The 21,303-nt window shown below is 42.4% G+C and overlaps 1 protein-coding gene across 1 annotated transcript in view; it reads right to left on the reverse strand.

Moving 5' to 3' along the window:
- The window catches only part of TRPM8 (transient receptor potential cation channel subfamily M member 8), a 57,225-nt gene that overhangs the window by 17,459 nt on the left and 18,463 nt on the right, over positions 1–21,303 (reverse strand). The window contains 9 exon segments of the mRNA XM_044431874.1: positions 4,736–4,952; positions 5,491–5,603; positions 9,363–9,434; positions 9,436–9,509; positions 10,399–10,528; positions 11,598–11,693; positions 11,915–12,205; positions 13,346–13,464; positions 15,491–15,593. Coding sequence (XP_044287809.1) covers positions 4,736–4,952; positions 5,491–5,603; positions 9,363–9,434; positions 9,436–9,509; positions 10,399–10,528; positions 11,598–11,693; positions 11,915–12,205; positions 13,346–13,464; positions 15,491–15,593 — 1,215 coding nt within the window.

The following is a 21,303-nucleotide window of genomic DNA, read 5'->3' on the forward strand; positions in this document are numbered from 1 at the left end:
CAGGCCCATGTGTGTGATTGCACAGAGACCACGAAGAAGAACTGATTCATCAAGAACCCAGCAGAAGGATGTGCCGCCCGATCCTGCATTTGCTCATGCAGAAGCGAGTGAGTGTTAAGGATGTGCAGCTGTTTGTGCTTCAGTCATAAACTCACTGACAATGAACACAATGAGCCTTCTGAGAATACATTGCTAGGACTGCATTTTTATGGCTACTCAGAAATAAATCCCACTAAGTTTAGTGGGACTTACACTCTTGTAAGTGCTATAGAAGTGTCGCCTTAGTTGTAGCTGTACTTGTGCTTAGATGTTGGGACAATTTTTTGATGACAACAAATACTAAGAAGACGTTCTTCACTTTATTCTAACAGCCAAGCACTGTCGTTGCGTGCCACCAAGCCATCGCCAGCTTATGGCGATCCTGTGCCGTCCCATGAATGTCCTCCAAAGCAGCCTGGCCTTGACAGCCCTGCTCAAGTCCATTCATCTCCTAAGAAAAAGTGAATAAGGGTGTGGGAAGAGCAGCAGAAGTTTCCAAAAGTGGGCTGCTGACCCTAGCGATGCAAGTTTCCAGAAGCAGTCCAGGAAAGATATGTGGGAGATGCACCGAAAGTGGGGAAATTGTAACAGAAGTGTTTGAAAGTGCCTTCCACTCAGAATGTTTAAACTTAAACTCTGCAAATATTTCCAGCATAAAATTTACGAGGAAGAAAGAAAAATTATTTGCATATAGACTTGTATATATTGATATGAATGTATACAATACATTTGTATATGGATATACAACATTCTAGTAAATATACACAAATTTCAACAAAAGTATACCAGATATCCCAATGATTATGTGATTGTGGACACGGAGTTTAATGTGATTTTTAGATTAACCATTGAACAGGATCTCTGCTGAGATTCGGTTGCCATATTCTGCATCCTGGCCAGAAAAACCATTCTTTTCATGCATGGCTTCACTGTAACTGCGGTGAATGAATTTTTCCCTTTCCTGTTTGCTAATTTAAATTAATGTTTGTAAGATTAATTTGCTAGTCGTTTTGGACTGTGTCACAATTTACTTGCACTTGCAGCTTTTCGATTTGCTCAGGTCCCCTTAAGCTATGGCACTTTAATGTTTTCCTTCTGTATCACAAAGAGTATAAATCACAGACCTACACTGAGTTAGTAGATGATTTTGAAATAAATGAGGGTGTAGTTGGGGTGAACCATGCAGCTTTTATCTGAGGCCAAATTATTGCATATGAATCTCAAAAGAAGAGCAAAACAATGAAAAAACATATTTGAATAGCATTGTATTTGAATAACTTCTTTTATCATAGTTTGCTATTTGCTGTACCTGCACCTTTATTAGGACTTACAGAATGTGTAGCTGTGCACACAACAGGATTAATCATGATTAACACGATAAGCCAACCTATCCCCGATTCAGTGCCAGATGGTCGGGCACATGATGGGCATCAGGCCCTGGCAGGGCATCCTCCCGACTCAGTCCTCCTGTGGGAGCAGCAAAGTGTCCCAGCCCTCTCTCCCATGATGGCCACCCATTTTGGTCACTTTAAAAAGCATTTTCTTCAGATCACAAAAGCTGGCTTTCACAGTCCCATTTCTGACAGCTATGAGCAGTTCCCCCAAGGTGCCCTTGCAGCAATGCAGTGTTTGCAAAGGTTCTACCCTCACTTTCATAATTTATTGCAATTTTAAAAATTCTTACCTCCCTTTTGCAACTGCAAATCTACAGTTTTTAGATATTTTAATCAGCTATCATTTCTGAGTGGAAAACACTTTCAAACCCTTCTGATACAATTTTGGCCATGTCACACTGTATTATTACCCTGTTCTGCTCTGTGTGTGTGCAGAAGCCAGTGCTCTGTCCAGCTTCCCAGGCTCATTGCATTTCCCTATTCCCTTTTGCCCTAAAAGAGAGCGAGAGAGAGAGGGTCATACAGTCAGCTGTAGCTTCCCAGGTCTGTTGCATTTATTGGAGTGTTCCAACATGGTTCTGGGAAGTTATGGAGAGCTATAACTTGGTTTTGAAAGTGCAGAATGGCCAGGAGGTGAAGTACGGAGTGTAGAGAGCAGACAGAAGTGTTACTGTTGATAAGAATGTATTTGCTATTATGTTTTATTGATGCGTTGATGGCATTGTATGCTCACTGCTTTGATGACTTTAATAAATATTGTAAATAAAATGCTCTTATTAGGACAAAAAGGATGAGAATAGTTAAACTGGAAATGATATGCATGCTTGGGAAGTGGAAGAAGCAAGTGATAAGAAAAAAATATATAGAACTATTTCAAGTTAAGTATCTTCAAAGTTTTAGATTTTTTTTTAAAAGAATTTGGATTTCTGTGGTATAAAATAAATACAATAAATACAAGTTTCTCCCAAAGGTGATGATCTGTGAGGGGTACTTCTAGCAACCCTACCAGTTCTGTAAATGTGTATCTCCTGGGGCTTTGCTACATTTTCTGTAATTTCTGGCAGTGTTTATTCCGTATTCTTATGGCACTTACGGTCTAAAGCAGTTCAGACAGTTCAGGCGACATTGCATCAGCCCTGTAGCTAAATGAACACTGATTGCTTTTCTGGCTGAACAGACACATTTCCAGTCCATGGTATGAAGGGGTTAAAATAGTTACCTCCTAAAACACTGAAATGTCACCTGGCCATGCAATGGAACAAACAAGAAGCCATTTGACACAAAGCAACAATAATCTTAGAGTTGGTTTTTTGTTCTCCTCTTTGGTCTATAACCTCATTACTCAAATTAAGACATCACGCTACACAGAAACACTCACACAAAATTGAATTTGGACTCTCTCTCTCTTTCTCTATACACACACACAGTGGTACCTTGGCTCACAAACTTAATCTGTTCCATGACTCTGGTTGTGACCCAAATTGGTTGTGACCCAAGTCAAATTTCCCCATAAGATTCAATGTAAATAAGGTTAATCCATTCTGTAACTATTTTTTCAATCAGAAAAATTTGAAACAAAGTGACAAAGAACAACAAAGTAACAAAGTACTGTGCAGTACAGTGGAGAACACTAAGCTAGGTGGGGGGGTATTGTTTGGAGGGAGAGTCCCCCTCCATAAGGACACTGGGGAGGTCTCTTTCAGGGGTTTCCTTTCTTTGTCTCTTAGCTGCAGGGTCAATTTTGGTGAAAAACCTGTCTATAGTCATTTTTTTTTTCTTGCGCTGCATAACCCTCCAGAAATGAGAGACCACGTTATTGTTCATCAGATTCAACACTCTGCTCGTTACAGTTATGTTGGGGTGGTGCTTCTCAAAGAAAGCCTGGCATGGGCACACTCCTGCAGGAAAGACAGGCACAATCTTGGCCATCTCCCCTTCCCGCAACAGCATGATCGTGGCCATCTCCCCAACCCCCCGAGTGGGGAGATGGCCACAATTGCAGTTACATTCGTGCAGGGAAGACGTGTGTGATCACAGGCGCACTCCTGCAGGACAGACAGGCACAGCACAGCCGTGATCACGCATGTCTTCCCTGCACGAATGCGACTGTGATCATGGCCATCTCCCCACTTGGGGGGTCGGTGGGGAGATGGCTGCAATCTTGGTCACCACCCAAAGCGGAGTTCTTGACCCAAGTCAAAACTTCCATGAAATTTTTGTTCATGACCCAAGGCGTTCGTGACCCAAAGCATTTGTGAGCCAAGGTACCAGTGTGTATGTGTGTGTGTGTATCAATATGCTAAACTTATATTTCTTCAATATATCTGAGACAAAAATTCTGTGCAGAGTACAAGCTTTGAACTCCTGAAAGGATAGGACATTAATGAACCAGGAGGTTTTGAAGCCATGCTACATAATATCACCATAGAAACAACTGTAGTATTAGAAAGTTTCCTAACTGCTTACTGGCATGCAACCCCTCTGCCTCCATTTTGCAGAGTTAGATATGTAAGAACAGTGGATGTTCTGAAGTCACTTTTGCGTGGCCTGTCTAAAGGAACTGCACAGACCACTGGGTGTTTTACCTTCAGCTCTTAGAGCTGTGATAGAGCATCTTAACAGCTTCAGATATTTTTATCAATCCACATTTCAACAGGGGAAACCATATGGAAATGCTAAAGGGTGCTCAAAGGAAGGGCCTAACTTTGCCCCTTTAGATCTTCACTAGTTTCAGAACACTGTAACACAATCTGCAAGGCTTTGTAGATGTAACAAAACTGTGGTCTGAACTGTGGTTAGAAGTTTCCATTTATTCTGAGTGGCTACAGACGGAAATCAGGCCACGAGAAGTCCTGCTTGGCCCACCCCTTTATAACACCATTTCCCCTGCCTTCCAGTAACCAAACTGACTCTGAACCACCCTAGGATGGAATTGGCACATGGATCTGAACTCCCCTACAAACCCTGCCAAGCCTCATGGCTGGGATGCCATGGAAGCAGCCTCACTAATTAAGAGTGAGATCCTACCAATGTATAGGCAGAAAAAGACCCATGACTGCCAGCTGCTGGGGCATCCTGGGAGCTGGAGCGGTTTTTTCCCTCCACATTGTGCTCTAATCTCATTAATCGCATGCTGTGTCTAAGTAATATTGCTATAAGTCCAATTATTTTAGTAGGACCTTCATGGAAATCAAGACCCCAGGAAAAGGAACACCCCATCTGAACACAGAGCCTGTAACTGGAATAACGGCTCCCTGGGAAACAGAACATTTGGTTTCTTTTCTTTTCCAAGCACTCCCTACTTGTCTCACTTCATCACACAGCAGGACGAAGACCAGCACGTAGAGGAGCAGTTCAAGCATGGTGGGCTCTTTCTGGAAATCCATGAGCAGGACATAGGCAAACAGCAGGAGGAAGGCAATGTAGAAGATGACGGTCCAGGAGAAGACTACAAATGGTGATGTGAAGAACCAGACATAGTAGAAGAACAGCCTTTTGCTCCTCTCAGTTGGCTTTCTCCTGTGCAAAAAAGAGAGAGAGAAAGAGAAAGAGAAGTTGTTCTAAATGGATTAACATAGAAACATAGCAACATAAACAGAGCAAGTCAGAAGGGGCCTCCCAGGCCATTTAGTCTGGCCCCAATCTCCAGCCAGATCTGTTCATGACATGCCTACCATGTGCAGATCCAGCCTATCCTTGAACAATCTCATTCTTAAAAGAAGTGTTAAAGACAGATTAAATCAACTATTTATATTATCAAATAAGAACTATGTAGCAAATATAATACTATCACCAAAGTATTCTGAGTCAATCTACCCAAAAGTAGATGCTAGATCCTACAATAACAGTATAACTGTTTCTGCATGATAATTGTATTAGCATTGATTATCTCTCCAGTAAGTTTTCCAGACAATTGTACTTGCTCTTGGAATACCTGAAGATACTTTTTCTGCAATAGAAGCAAATCTGGAGAGAAGAAGTCACCACTTGCAACAAAAGATGTTGTATGCTAAAAGCAACAGAAATACTATTATTATATTAATTTGGAAGAGTTTACCTGAAGGAGATGAAGCCACAGCATAGTAAAGGGAATAGGAAAAGGCACAGAATGATTTTCCAGTTCTTGGTATCCCTGGAGATCTCCCCATACCATTGTTTTGAAAGGAAATTCTGAAAGGCCAACATAACAGATCACTTGGACTCTGCTCCATGTGCCTGACCCAGCCAGACTCCCCATCCCAACAGTGGCATTCAGAGGAAGAGTCAGGTGCAGAGAATGGCCTCAAGGTGACAATGTGGCTGCACTGCTAAAGTTGAGCAGATTCAAGTGGACAGTGCCCAATGCACGCTGTCAGTCATTGCTGCAAATTTCTCGCTAAGTGGAAATTGTAGGTGTGGGACAGCTGCTACAGACTGGGACTCTGGCAGGATTGAAGACCCCTTGGGAAACTTAAGTAAGCAGCTCTACCATCTTGCAAGGAAAAGGAAAGACTTTTGCCTAATTAAAGAAACCTCATCTAGTTAATGTAAGCTTTAATTGAGTTGATACGCATATGATTAAAACAATAGCTCTGAAGAACTGTGTAAATCTCCTTTTGTTTCAAAAGATGCAGGCATGTGTTATTGAGGCCCAACCTTCTGCAAAAGAAGGCAAGGCCTCCTCTGAACCCCACTGGGCATCATCAGCCCTTGCTCAAGCATCTGCAGCTTTGACCAGGATTAGTCACATGGGCTAGCACTTAGATGAGCACAGAACAAATCCATTCTAACATGTCTTGACTTGGCCCTGAACAATGCAGGTTCAAGACCATGGAGGGAAAACAGCCACAGTGTCTTTTTCTCCCTCCTTTCATGTGCTGGTCTGGTAGTGTTAGGAAAATTTGGATAAATCCTGGCAGAAAAATGTTGTTTATATGTGCCTTTGTGTTTTACAATCAAACCTTCACTCTTTCTCAAAAGCACTGGCTTTCCAAGCCAAGTCACTGTTTAGTATTGCTGTTGCCTTAAGAAAATGGAATTCCTTCCCCCTCTCCTCTCTTGCTCTTCTTCTCCCCTCTAGCTATAAGCCAGAGCAGACAGAGCATTCAGTCGAATATACAATAACACTACAATGTTGCTGCATAATCCCTGCAGGAATTCACAGTTTACCAAGAAGTACAGTGGTACCTTGGCTCACAAACTTAATCTGTTCCACGACTCAAGATGTGACCCAAATTGGCTGCGACCCAAGTCAAATTTCCCCATAAGATTCAATGCAAATAAGGTTAATCTGTTCTGGCCCCTCCGAATGTGGTTGTGAGCCAATTTTTGGTCACGAGCCAAGTCAAATTTCTCCATAAGGTTCAATGTAAATAAAGTTAATCCATTCTGTAATTATTATTTTTAATCAGAAAAATTTGCAACAAAGTGACAAAGAGCAACCAAGTACTGTACAGTACAGTGGAGAACACTAACCTAGGTGGGGGGGAGGTTATTGTTTTTGAGGGAGAGTCCACCTCCATAAGGACATTGGGGAGATATCTTTCAGGGGATTCCTCTCTTCTTTGTCTCTTAGCTGAAGGTTTAATTTTGGTGAAAAATCTGTCTATAGTCACTTGTTTTTTCCTGCGCTGCATAACCTTCTGGAAATGAGAGACCACGTTATCATTCATTAGATTCAACACTCTGTTCATTACAGTTATGTTGGGGTGGTGCTTCTCAAAGAAAGCCTGGCATGGGCAAACTCCTGCAGGAAAGATGGGCACAATCTCGGCCATCTCCCCCACCCAACCAGCATGATCGTGGCCATCTCCCCAACCCCCCGAGTGGGGAGATGGCCACAATCGCAGTTGCATTCATGCAGGGAAGACATGCGTGATCACGGGCACGCTCCTGCAGGAAAGACAGGCAGAGCACAGTACAGCCGCAATCACACATGTCTTCCCTGAATGAAAGCAACTGCAATCGTGGCCATCTCCCAACTCGGAGGGCGGGGGGAGAGATGGCTGTGATCTTGGTCACCACCCAATGCGGAGTTTGCGACCCAAGTCAAAATGTTCATGAAATTTTTGTTTGTGACCCAATTTGGTTGTAAACCAAGGTGTTCATGAGCTGAGGTACCACTGTATTTAGTTAGCTAATCCAGAGTGCTTCCTATGTCGTAGCCAATCAGAAAGGTGCAGATTCATTACTCAAGATCTGAGCCTTCCCAATAATGGAATGTAACAGATGAGCTTATGATATCATGAATGGTTTCTCAATAGCTTGAATTTACATGTTTTAGCAGACCCAGAGATGGGTTTAAGTTTCTGGAATTTACTCAACTGAAATGTCAATACACTGCAATTGGAAACATCGTAATCTTATTGCCACTTGTACGTTTGGCTGATTTTCCTTATTTGTTCTGTATATGATGACCTCAGATTTTCATTGTAACATCTATATCCTGTCATTAATTGCTCTGTACCTGTGTACATGACCAGGAGTATCTAAAATGCTCTGTACTTGTATTGAAACCTCGCAGTTGAATTTGCCTCTGCCCGGTGATGCGTTATCGTTAGTTGACTGCAGGAAATCCTGGGACTCTGGACAATAAAGCAGCAGAGGTTCAAACGTTTGATCTTTCCCATGAACCCAAGTTTTTATTTTCTCTTCACAAATTGAAAACAGAGATTCTATCACCAGTCACAAGCCACCTGTTCAACATAGTAATTAGGCCTGGCCTGTTGTGATGCCTGAGCAGGATGTGGGGGACGGGGGAGAACCTTGTATAGTATGAAGATAATTATACTAATTAGGCAGCTTGTGTCCAGCAGGCATAGAGAGGGAAAATATATCACTTTGGGTCATTTTTCCATTGTTTGGATGCAAGTCAAGGCATTTTTGCTTTGTGCTCATGTTCTGATAGCCACATTTGAAGCAACCCCTGCCCAAACCATCAGTCAATCCAGGTAGAATACATGCGTTTTTTCTTCCTTCCCTACAGCACATAGACTGATTTACTTTGGGAGCCATCTGCATTCATTCCTGAATAGCTCCTTGAATCAGGCAAACACTGCTGGCATACAATTCATTTAAGTCTAAACTATGTGTTATACACAATTGCATAAAACAGTAATCTCACAGGCCCGTTAAACAGGGATGTCTTAATGCATGAGCCTGATGGGCACTTGCCCATGGACTCCCTACTAATCTGTGTGTGTTAACCCTTGGAAAATTGGAAAACTTCCAAAATTAACAGTAGTTGTAGTTGTCGTAGGGGCCCCAGTACACTGCTTTGCCTGGGGCCCAGAATGCTGTTAAGATGGCCCTGTCTTTAAACACAGAAAAGCCACTTCTTGAGAGGTAACAAGGATAAAGAGGCATACAGGACTCTTTACTTGTTCCCTGCCTTTTATTCTCCTGTTCCAAATTCCAGCCAAGTATCTTTTCCCAACACAGATATTAAAAAAAACACACACACAACACGTTTCCCTGATATTAAAACCCATAGTGCAAAGCCCACATGGGAAAGCTATTCTGATTGGTGGGCAGAGAAACGGGCTAAATGACACATGTCTCAACTCTGCGACCAGCCATGCCAGCTGATAGTTGCTTTTACACACTTCAGAGCTCGTTCCACATATATGCTTAATCCATAGCTTGGGGCTTGATATGTGGGACAGTTCTTAAGAGTAAACTTCAACTGTGATGTAGTTTCATGGACTAAAACCAAAGCACAGTCATTTTGTGATACCATATTGGCCATGAATACTCTGGTTTCCCTTCTAGTTGTATAAATCTAGGCATTCCCTAAATATTTATCACGAATAAATGACTAGCATGCATGACAGTTACAGCACTGTCCTTTACGTGTCTATTCAGTAGGTCTCGCTGCCATATAAATGGGCCTAAGATGGCAGCCTTACCTGACCCCCAGTAAACCAACTGCCTGTCTCCCTGCTACTGTACCTGAACTCCTGGCTGGGCAATGAACTGTTGGTCCTTTGCTTCCACAGCAAGTTCCAGGCAGCTGCTTCCCCCCCCAGGCCTCACAGGAATAGACCAGCAGCTGCTCTGCCAGATCTTCGTCACTGCAGTAGCATTCTGTGAACAATTCTGAAAACAGGAAGATCCATGGTGGAGAAAGTCACTCATCCTGTAACCTAGAAAGCTCATCTGCCTGGTTTGCTGTTGTGACATGTGGGCTTCTGCTACAGGAAGAAATATTTGAGTGCTCCTGTACCTACTGAAAAGAACTTCAGCAGTCCCAGCAGCCTCACAGGGATCTTAGACAGATGCCCAGAACACGAATCGTCTCTGTTGCCAGGATATTTTCCTTCAGGTATGTTACCTGAATTTTGCTCTTTTTAACATGAGAAAAATAACCTTTTACACTTTTCAGTCCCAGTAGCTAAAGAAAAGTATTATATGCTTGGAATGTCCCTAGCCACATTACTGAACAAGTTGGCCACCAGCCACTCTTCATCTTTTCTTCTCAAGTGCTTCCAGGTGAAGCATTTTTGCACAGCCATTCTGTCTCAGACAAAAACTTTTACGCAGGGAGGGTCCCGTTAGCATTTCTTCCACACAAAAGCTCCACATACTTTCCTGCCACTTATTTTCCTACTGCAAAAAGATCCGTGAAAGAGAAAAAGAGGGAGCTGCAGCACAATGTCTTTCTGATTTGTAGTGGTAGGATTACCGCTCTTCTCATTTCTGCAGTTCTTGCCAACTGCAACTGAAGAGATTACCTTTGTGCCAGACACTCATTTAGGGGTTGTTACACATTATATTAGAATTTATGGGCTATCCTGGAAGTTCAAAGACTGGAATTATATCCTCTGATACACTAAAATTAGACATTTTTTATTATACTAAATTCTAGGCTAATTTGAATTTTAGGCTTTGCAGATGTGCTTTGCAGATTTGCAGTCCCCTTCCACCTATTTTGTAGTGTTTTTGTTAGTTCCATTTTTGGGTTCGGCCACATCATGTCACAACATACCCACAGCTCTTGCCTCATATTCATTTGCCAGCTCCTCTGATTCCCCAGCAGCATTGATATCATTCTTCACCTTAGCCAAGCTTTTCAGGAGCTTGCTTGCCCCTAATGCTGCCAAAGTGCAGCCTCGGGTCTGCAAAGAGACAGAACTGCCAGTTACAAAAGGCATTATTTCTGAGTCACTGCAACTGTGACATTCCCGTAATGTCAGTTCATATTCCCAGCTGTGCAACTACATAATTTAACAGTGCCTCATTCCCAGAGCCATATCTGAGAAATCATGCGGGTGCAACCATTTGGTTTATCTTGGAATGCTAAAATAAAGGATTGTGACATACAGAGCTGCTTGAGCCAGATGCCAAAACCTGCCAAGTAAAAAGTGTGGCTGCCTTATGGTCAGTGACCAAACTTTCCTGTTTGATCTACAGTTAGAGCCACCAAAAAAACCCCAACACATGCTCATATGTCCCACCGAGAGCATTTCTTACGAACCTCCAAGAAACGAGACCACAATTTTCTTGGGCAGTGTGTGTTTACTGCTGAATTGGCTTTTTCTTATTTGTTATTTCTTATTTCATTTATAGCTTGCCTTTTCTCCCCTTGAGAAGGAGCTTAACTATTCCTCCTCTTCTCCATTGCATACTCGCAGCCACCTTGGAGATGGGTTGAGGCAGGGCCAGCGGCCCATGAGAGTCACAATGGAGGAGGGATCAGAAAGCCGCTTCTCCTGAGTCCCAGCCCAGCACTCAGGGCACCACACTACCCCGCAGAGTGCCCCTGTCGTTTCCAAACAATTTTCCTGTAGTTTAGATGTACCAGTCGTTGTCTTATTGTTCCCTCCTTCTTTCTTTCTCATCTTCCTGTTATCAAGCTGTTCAAGTACAGGATTATATGTGGGGGAGATGAACACCCCAGAACTGCCACTTCTAAAAACTCTCCACTGGAGCAGGGGCCTCCTTCACTTCTCGAGTCATAGTGCTCATGAAACAGAAAATAGCCATTTCCACACCTATTTACATTTGTAAATGAATGTGCTAATAGTTCAGAGAACTATATATGCAGAGAAAAAGCTCTTGCTAAGTTCAAAGGACATGCTCCCAGACAAGAGTCTACCATAGGCATCATATGCATATTCTGCCTAGGAAAAGCTGTTGGACAAACTCACTTGCAGAAACATCGATCAGGCTGGACATGTGGCATACCTGTTCCCAAATCACCTTGGAGAGTTCTCTCTTGTTTTGAAGGACCGCCCAGATAAAAAGAGCCTGCAAGGGGTGCCTTGTAACAAGAGATATATCCTAGAAAGAAAGTATAGCAAGAAAGAATGAATTCAGCATTAATGTGGTATTATTTCCTCTCTGAATTAATTTTGTATAACTTGGGACTAACAGGGCAATTGTGTACATGTGTCTATGCAAGCACAAGTCCCACTGAGTTCAACAGGGATGGTCCCCCACAAGTGGTTACAGGATTGCAGCCTACATGCTTCATCTGCCTTTCCATTTTGCACTCTCCATACCAGCAGCTGTATCTCTATGTCATCCTTGCCATTTTTGTCCTCCTTTTTGACACCTCTTCTGAAATCCTCCACCATTTTCCACACAAACGTCAGGAGACCATCATTGTATGAGTGTTTAGCAATCTGTAGATTCTTAAACACCAGACTGCTGAAGTTGTTAGTGTAGAGCTCAGTTAGGACATCATTGGTGAGAAACTTCCTCAGATTCAAGCCATTTTCCAGAAAGAGTCGAACAAATTGTGGCCTGTCCTTCACCAGGGCTGTAAACATGACGTCCTGAAGGTCGGCAGACTGGAACAAACAAGAAATAGCAAAATGTTTTCCTTGCTGGAAAACTGACTTCAGTGGGCAGTGCAATATATTTCTTTGCTATTCCACAATTTGTAAGCTCAGCTGAAGGAAAAAAATGCCTTTTCAAGATGAGGCAATAGACTCATGTTGTACAACACATCCCCACACGCTGAACCTCCCCAAGGAAGCACATACTCATCATCCCCAAGCAGCCACGATGAGCCAAGAGATGATGCTGTGTCCCCTCCCCAGCCTTCTTCCCTCTCATTCCTCCTGACAGTGTCCCATGGGGAGGAATGAGGCGCCTCACTTTGGGAACAATGCCTGTGAGCAGATTTTGGCTGCCGTGGCTGCCAGAGAGCGCCAACAGCACAAACAAGACTCACATCCTGAAGCACAATAAGGAAGATGAGGGAGCTCATCACACACCTCTGCCTCTTGCTTCAGAGGAGAACTTTGGGGCAGGGGGCAGGGTGTTTGCTCCACTCCCCTCAGCGGCCCCTTTCTCCAGGTAGCCACTCCAAGCTGCTTGCCAGGCCTCAATTCCTGCTGAAAGGGGGCCTCTCAGCAAGGTCCAGGAAGAGACAGTGGGGGTGATCAGCTGAGTGGTACTGCCCTGGACTCTGATCACCACCACCAAACTCATTTTTAAGGTCCTGCTCGTGGGCAGGATCCAGGAAGTGGGAAGTGGGGCAGGGGGAAGGTTGACCCAGCAGCTCTCAGTCGCACTCTTTGGCCAGCCACTTGGCAAGAGTGGCATCAGTTGCTGGGGCTTGCTCTGGGGCTTGACTCACAATCAGTTTTGTTGTTGGAGATCAGTTGATACAAGTGGTTTTGGTAGGGAAAACCCTAGAACAAACAATGCTGTCTTATGATAGTTTTCAGCCAGGATAAATCACAGTGGTTGGTCACATTGAGACTCAGCTTGGAGAACACAACAGGCAATGGTAACATTCAACGGTTTTTGTTGTGTTGTGTAAACCCACTGTCTAATTACAATGGTACAACTGTCATGGCCTCACACTTCCAAGTTTCCACCCACTGGATACCTGTGCCAGCCTAGGCATGCAACAACAACATCAGACTTGACCCAGCTGGTAGCTTAGCTAAGAGGAAAGTAACACAAGCTGCTCTGCTTACCTCCCAGTGCCGATCATTAGTAAAAATCTCTTCGCTGGCCAAGTCCAGTTGGTTCCATTCTAAAAGCAACTTCAACTGCCCATTCCAGTTATCTTTGTCTTGTTCATTTGTGCTAAAAGCTACAAGCAAAGAGGAAACTCTATAGTTAGCTATTAACACAACTCTGCCTGCTTCCCCATTTCCTGCTTATTAAGCAAAACCATGAATGTTGCCTCCCCACTTGAGAAACAGAAGTAATGGTGCCACCAAAACAGCAAGTTTTGCTCATACCTTGCAGGGCTGGTGCTGTACCCCAGACTGTGGCAGCTATGCCACCCAATCTACTATAAGCTTGCCCCAGATAAGGGAATCTTTGTCCTTAGTTTACTTATATTTAAATGTTATATTTATAACATAAATGTCACCGCCAGCAATTTGGCATGTTTTTCTTTGACCTCATTGTTTACATTTTTTTCAGTATCCCCAGTTGTTTATATGCCCACTGGCTGAAAAATAACTGTTCATGCATCTGACAGAGTGGTCTGTAGTCCATTCATTAAATATTTTAAGGTGCTACAAGACTCTTTAGTGGTTTTCCTGCAAATGACTGTTGGGTAACCCAATGAAACTTGTTTGCATCACTGTCACAGCTAGGATGCCCTCTATCTGTAAGTATCCCTTTCATCAACAATGGCCATGTAGTTTCACAACTACCAGCATTCCTTTGATAGCTTATGGCAAGGGGTTCAAACATCTGAAACAGCTGCCAATTCTGTGACAACAGCTTTGATATCAAATTTGTTCATGCCAAGCTCCACACTTTATGCTGATTCTTCTCCAAATTATGGCGGAAAACTATGGAAGACTGTACTCTTTCTAGAACCCATCTGCTGCTTTGGATCCACTGGACTAGATTGTTTCCCTAACTTCCTTCCATCTTCTATTATCTTCATGGTTAGCTTAGTTCAAGGGAATAAGATGTGCCTGCTGCATCCTAACAACAAACGTTCAGTGCACATAAAAGGTAAAGGTAAAGGTTTCCCCTTGACGTTACATCCAATCATGCCTGACTCTAGGGGGCGGTGCTCATCTCCATTTCCTAGCCGAGGGAGCCAGCGTTTGTCCGCAGACAGTCTCTGTGGTCATGTGGCCGGCATGACTAAACACCGAAGTGCACGGAACACTGTTACCTGCCCACCGAAGTGGTACCTTTTTATCTACTTGCATTTGCATGCTTTTGAACTGCACATAAAGTGCACATAAAGGGCTTCTAATTTCAAATGTGAACTTGGAAATCTATAACTGAGTAACCCCATGGTGAAGGGGATAGGTTTCCTCTGTCCCTGTCCATAGCATGAGGAACTAAGGGCGCTTTTCCTTTTGTTTCATGATTTGGGAGTGTTTTTAAAACAGATGATCCCCTTTCCATTGATTCCTGTGGAAGGGGAATATATGACTTCCAACCCTTGTTTTGGGGCCTGGAGGGTGAACGGAGGGGCTTTGGATCCTGTGGTTCCAGAATTCCTTCTTGCATGCCCCTGGAAGATTCCTCTAGCCTCCTCCAGTATCAGCACTCTGATATTGGAGAAGTGCCACCTGCAGACCTTCCCTCAGCTTCAGAGAAGGTTTATTCAATCAGATCTCTCTCTCTCTCTGTGCCATTATACAGGAAAATCAGAAAAACTCTGTGACACTGGAATGCCCTACCAGAGGCAATGGGATTGCAGCTTTCAAAAGCTAATGCTCTGTTTTGAGGGTTAATGTTTCAAAGGTGTTATTTCTTTTTATTTTTTATATCTTGGCTTTTTTTTTCCTTCAGGGAACTTGGAGCAGTTTACATAATTCTCCTCCTCAAAAGCTTACCCTCACAATAATGCTGTGAGGTAGGTTAGGCTGAGAGTGAATGCCTGGCCCAAAGTTACCCAGTAATCTTAGTGGCTGAGTAAGGACTAGAACCCAGATCTCCTGGACCCCAGTGTAACACTCACTACACTACTCTACACTACACTACACTGGCTCTTTTATGTCTTTTAATTTCTTTTTAAAAGAGGTTTGAATTAATTTCATCAGTTTCTATCACAATTGCTCAAGGTTGTTCACAAAATTCACTAACAATAGAATATAAGCAATTAATCAATGTTAGGTGATAAAACCGACACAATATACCTTTGTAAAGCGCATATGAAATGGCATTGCTCACAACTTCATCTCCAGCTTCTTCTATTTTGATCACAGTTAGCAGGTGAGGATTTTCAAGTACTTCTTTGATCTGTGCAAGGAAAATCAAGGTTGAATCTTTTCTCTGGGACTTCAACTTGTGAAAAATGCAGCTATCAGAGTAATACCAGGGAACAATGGTTCCAAACATATAATTTCACTTTTAGACCACTGGCAGTGGCTGCCTATATGCTTCTGAGCTTGATCCAGGGTCAAGTGGGTTCTAACTTATAAAGCCTTAAATGGCTTGACACCACAATACCTGATGGGGAGTCTTTCCCAACCTGACCTAACCTGGACACTACAGGCAGCACCTGAGGCCTACCTCCAACTGCCACCTTTGAGTAAGGCCACAAGGAGAAGGAACTCCTCCTTGGCACTCTCCTGATCACAGAATGCTCCCCACCCTAAGGCCTTCCTTAAGGAGGAAGTGGATATCATACCTAAGGCCCAATGAGAACCTCCCTCTCAAATGCAATTGCAAATGTGGAGGGGAGCATGTAACAAAGAAAAGGGCTTTTAAAATTCATACAATACCATCATCCCCATCTTTTTCAGTACTACTGCCAAGACGTTTTATTTATTTATTTATTTAGGATTTTTCTAGGCCATCCGATCAACTTTCGTCTCTGGATGGCTCATGTTTCTGTTTAGATTTGTTAAAAGATTTGTGCATTTAGTTTCATGTATTTTTACTCCAATTGCACATCAAATTATTAGGGCTAATCACTAGTTATTAGGTGCACCATGATGAAAAAATAGGTAGGGACCATCCTGGATGCTGATTTCCAATAAGCTACTGGAAAATTAAGTATCTACCTAACCATACTGAAGCTAGTTTTGATACAGAATCAAGTTCTATCGTATCAGCTAGGAACACTGTCTTACTCAACAGTTTATGTACATTTGGGAGAAAAGGCCAATGTGCCCCAATTGTCATAATTTAAACTGTACAGATGTGTTGCCCATTCCGTACAGCACTTGTTTTTCCTGCTTCACAAAAATGGCATAATAGGGGTCTGATTTCTAAATTTCAACCATTATTACGGATGCAAAATGTTTTTCATGACTTTCCTGTAGTTAGCTACAGGACACATTATAGTCAAGAATATAACTTTTCTCTGTATATTCTTTGTTAGGACAGATCTATTTCTGCATGATATTAACTTTCACAGTGAGAAGTTACTTCCTTTCCTATCCAGGCTTAGGCTGCTATCATTTCTTGCATTTATCTTCAGTTAATTCTAGTCCCACGGTAAAATAGTCCAACAAGTGAGCACACTTCCCTACTTCCTGTTTAAAACTTATTGTTCTTACCTATTTTATTCATTGTACCTTTACCTCCTGATTCAGCACTTTGTAAGCTGCCTGGAAAACCCTTGGGTTATGGGGCAGCACAGAAGCAGAATAAAACAAACAAATAAATAAAACATACTGCAAAGTGCAAATTTAGAGAGATCACCTCTATGGGCACCACATTTATATATAAACTTCCTAAAATTTCCAGTAATGATGTTATTTCCAGGAACAAATCATAATCAGAAATAGGAATGAATTACTATTGCAAGAGGTTAAGGTAAACATTTTTGGTGGATGTGAATCTAATGCCCAGATTATCTATGAAGGAACAAAATGCAAGGATGTTTTTAAAAATCCATAGCAGCAAGTCAAAATTATATGCACAAAATGTAAGAGAGCATCATTAGCAGCACTTCTGACAAACCATTGCTGCTCTCTAAGATTATTACAGTCAAAGGTAATGGACCAAAAGCGAGACAATCTGATGAAGCACTGGGCCATTAATTGAGAAGGCCATTTCCCCAAACTAAGCCACTCCTTCATTAGGCGGTGTGCCTTTCTAAAAAAAGAATGTCAAGATTTTCCGTGTATCCAGTTTTTCTACCACAGTGAAGATAATGAAAATCCTGAGGTGATCAAGCACAGGCATGCACAAATCCATTTTCCATTTTGCCAGAGACTGGTGCCCTCTCTGAGATTCCCTGTCAAAGACCACCTATCCCTCCTGCTAGTGAGGGGAGTGAAGGACAGGTTTCCTTTGGTTGTGGGGTTGAACTTTGGAGGAAGGAGAAGCTCTTCTGTACTCTCCAAGCCCAAGCACTTGCTTCATCACGCTATTAGGCATGCGTAGATTACTTGAAGGAGGGGAACAATAACAGTAACTATTTGAATAACATTCCCAAGTGCTTAAAGTGCTTCATGTGCATTCATGAGTTATATCCACACTAGCCAGTGTGGCGTAGTGGTTAAGAGCATGAGACTGGGACTCAGACGATCTGGGTTCTAGTCCCCGCTCAGCCATGGAGCCAACTGGGTGACTTTGGGCCAGTCACAGACTCTCAGTCCAACCTACCTCACAGGGTTGTTGTTGTGGGGATAAGATGGAGGAGGAGAATGATGTAAGCTGCCTTGAGCCCTTCGTAAGAAAAAGGCAGGATATAAATAGAAAAATAAATAAATAAATAAATAAATAGATGGGAGAGTAAGTCAGAGGACTTCCTGATTTATAGATCAATCTCTAGTATACTATACTAGGGGCAGTTGCAAATTATGATGGAAACCTCACCACACTACAGCTTTGCCCTGAACCTAAGTGGAACTGAATGTACATCTCACTCTAATGAGCACACACAAATATATTGTACTTCAAACAATCCAAAATGAAGAGAAGGGGGTGCTATAATTCCACAAGCAGCGCAGAAGAATCTGGTGGTCTGCTATTATAGCAATCTGGCCATCTTGCCTTGGCTCCTTTTGCCTTCTTTACATTGCCTTCATCCCCACTACAACACAAATGTGTGACCATATTGTTCCTGAGGTTCCCTGCTTACAGGTAGCCTCTGGGTTATGGGCGAGTTCCATTCCTGAGAGCATCCTGAAGTGGAATTTGTTTGGAAATTTGTATATCACATGAGTAAGCCAAAGTATTGTCATGGTATATTTTACCTTAAGAAACACTTCCATATTTACTAAAACATCTTAAACACAATACAGCATTGTAATAATGACAATAATACAGTAATAATAAAGTAACTACAGGTACTGAAAAGGAGAGAGAATCTGTACGCATGTGTGTAGGTAAACAGTATTGTAAAAAAAAAAACCCAAAAAGAAACTGTTCTTAAAAGAGTTGAGAACATTCTTGAGCTAACGTTAAGCCTAATATTAACTGATGATAATGGAGATGGACCCAGTGCTGGAGAGAGTTTGATTGTGCTGCTGAGGAGAACAGGGGTTAGCACTGGAGTCACTTTCTTGAAGTCAAGCTCCAAGGTTGTTTGTACAGCCATTTTTCTCTCACCATAAATGACCATGTAGCAGCTGAGGGCCTGGTTACAAGGGCAAATGCTAAAGAAAAACCAAAGGGGAACTACACACCCTACATGTGTCCTGAAACACACTGGCTTGGTTATGCTAGAGCTAACTTCCAGATGAAAAGTCATGGATATTGTATTTCTAGGGAACTAGGCTGGCACTGAGGACCCCTTGCAAAATGCATTGCATAGTTTCCTAGAGATACATCATGCAGTTAGTCATGACTATCTTTAATGAAAGGCTGTGACTATCTCTATGGAACTATGCAACCATTGAGGACGCTTGCCAAATGTATCAAGTAGTTCCCTAGAGATATTCCCAACTTTTTAAAAAAGAGCTCTTAATACAGGGTTTATAGCATTCTATGCATTTCTAAGTACGGGTTGATCATAACCCAGACATTTGTAACTTGGGGATTGCCTATATTTATGTGCTGAGCAATCATATAGCTCCTGTGTTTCATGAGCCACTACACAGTTCTGATGAAAATTCTTTGCTTACCCCTGCCTAGTTTAATCCTTGAGAGGTTGATTTTGGACAGTGACACAAGCAGGTAGCAAATTCTGAAGGACAGTCCACTTTCCTCAGCATAGTTACAGAGGGTTTTATTGTGTGTCATAGGGAATAGTTAGGTTAACTCTGGGTTGTTTAACTGATAAACTTGAGCCTTTTAAAATGATAATACACAGCTTCATAATTAACATATGTCACATTTCACAGTGAATGTCTTTTAAAAATACTTATAGAAAACTATATGGTGCACAAAGATGAAGAGTGTGAGTCTATATTGTGCAAACAAATATTTGGACAAACCTGCATGTGAACAAGCTTCATATTATTTATCTAAATACTATCATAAGGGGAACTTTAAAGGCAATAAAATGCATATTTTTTCCTAAAAGAAGTCCTATTTAGTTTAATGGAACTTACTCCCAGATACTGTGCATAAGTTTTTAGCCTTAGGGTAGTTTCTAAGTGAAAGCTGTTGATTTATGGATTCAGATGATGCAGATTCTAGAAGCTGTTCCAATACTATTACTATTGAGATGAAAAGAAGAAAGTCAAATTGATGGAGAAATAATGTTATGCTGTGAGACAATGGACTCACACATTTCAGAGAGTGGCTGCCTGTCAAATCCCTCCCTATGCCCTTATAGGACATGCCATTCTGGATGGATTAAACGAAGTTTCTTTAGCTGTCCAGCCTTTTTTGCATCAACTGAGAGCATAACAATACAGCCTAAAAGCAACTCTATTTTTCATAAATATGAGATCCGATATTTCTGGCTAATACAGTTTAGTATCTCAAGTCTCTCCTTCATGGATCACTGCCTTGTCATGGTGAAGGGGCTTGCGTAGCTCAATGAAGCTATGAGCTATGCCGTGCAGGGTCACCCAAGATGGACAGGTCATAGCAGAGAGCTCTGACAAAACGTGATCCACTGGAGAAGGAAATGGCAACCCACTCCAGTATCTTTGCCATGAAAACCCCATGGACAGTACCAAAAGGCAAAAAGATATGACGCCGGAAGATGAGCCCCTCAGGTCGGAAGGTGTCCAATATGCTACTGGGGAAGAGCAGAGGGCTAGTACTAGTAGAGCCAGAAAGAAAGAAGCAACTGGGTCAAAGCTGAAAGGACACTCCGTTGCTGGTGTATCTGGTGGTGAAAGGAGAGTCCAATGCTGCAAAGATCTATACTCCATAGGAACTTGGAATGTAAGATCCATTAATCAAGGCAACTGGATGTGGTCAAACAAGAGATGACAAGACTGAACATCGACATCTTAGCAATCAGTGAACTAAAATGGACAGAAATGGGTGAATTTAATTCAGATGACCATCAGGTATACTACTGCGGGCAAGAATCCCTCAGAAGAAATGGAGTAGCCTTCATAGTCAATAAAAGAGTAGGAAAAGCTGTACTGGGATACAATCTCCAAAATGACAGAAGGATCTCAGTTCGAATCCAAGGAAAACCATTCAACATCACAATAGTCCAAGTCTATGCCCCAACCGCTGGTGCTGAAGAGGCTGAAGTACACCGGTTCTATGAAGGCCTACAACACCTTCTAGAATTAACTCCAAAAAATGATGTCCTTATCATCATGGGGGATTGGAATGCTAAAGTAGGAAGCCAAAAGATAACCGGAATAACAGGCAAGTTTGGCCTTGGAGTACAAAATGAAGCAGGGCACAGGCTGGTAGAATTTTGTCAAGAGAATACGATGGTCATAGCAAACACTCTTTTCAACAACCCAAGAGACACCTCTACACATGACCATCACCAGACGGTCAACACAGAAATCAGACTATGTGCTTTGCAGCCAAAGATCGAGAAGCGCTATACAGTCAGTAAAAACTAGACCAGGAGCTGACTGTGCCTCAGATCATGAGCTTCTGGTTGCAAAATTTAGGCTTAAGTTGAAGA

Source organism: Varanus komodoensis, unplaced genomic scaffold (assembly GCF_004798865.1).
Source record: "Varanus komodoensis strain SLA01 unplaced genomic scaffold, ASM479886v1 scaffold23, whole genome shotgun sequence".
In the NCBI taxonomy this organism is placed as follows: domain Eukaryota; kingdom Metazoa; phylum Chordata; class Lepidosauria; order Squamata; family Varanidae; genus Varanus; species Varanus komodoensis.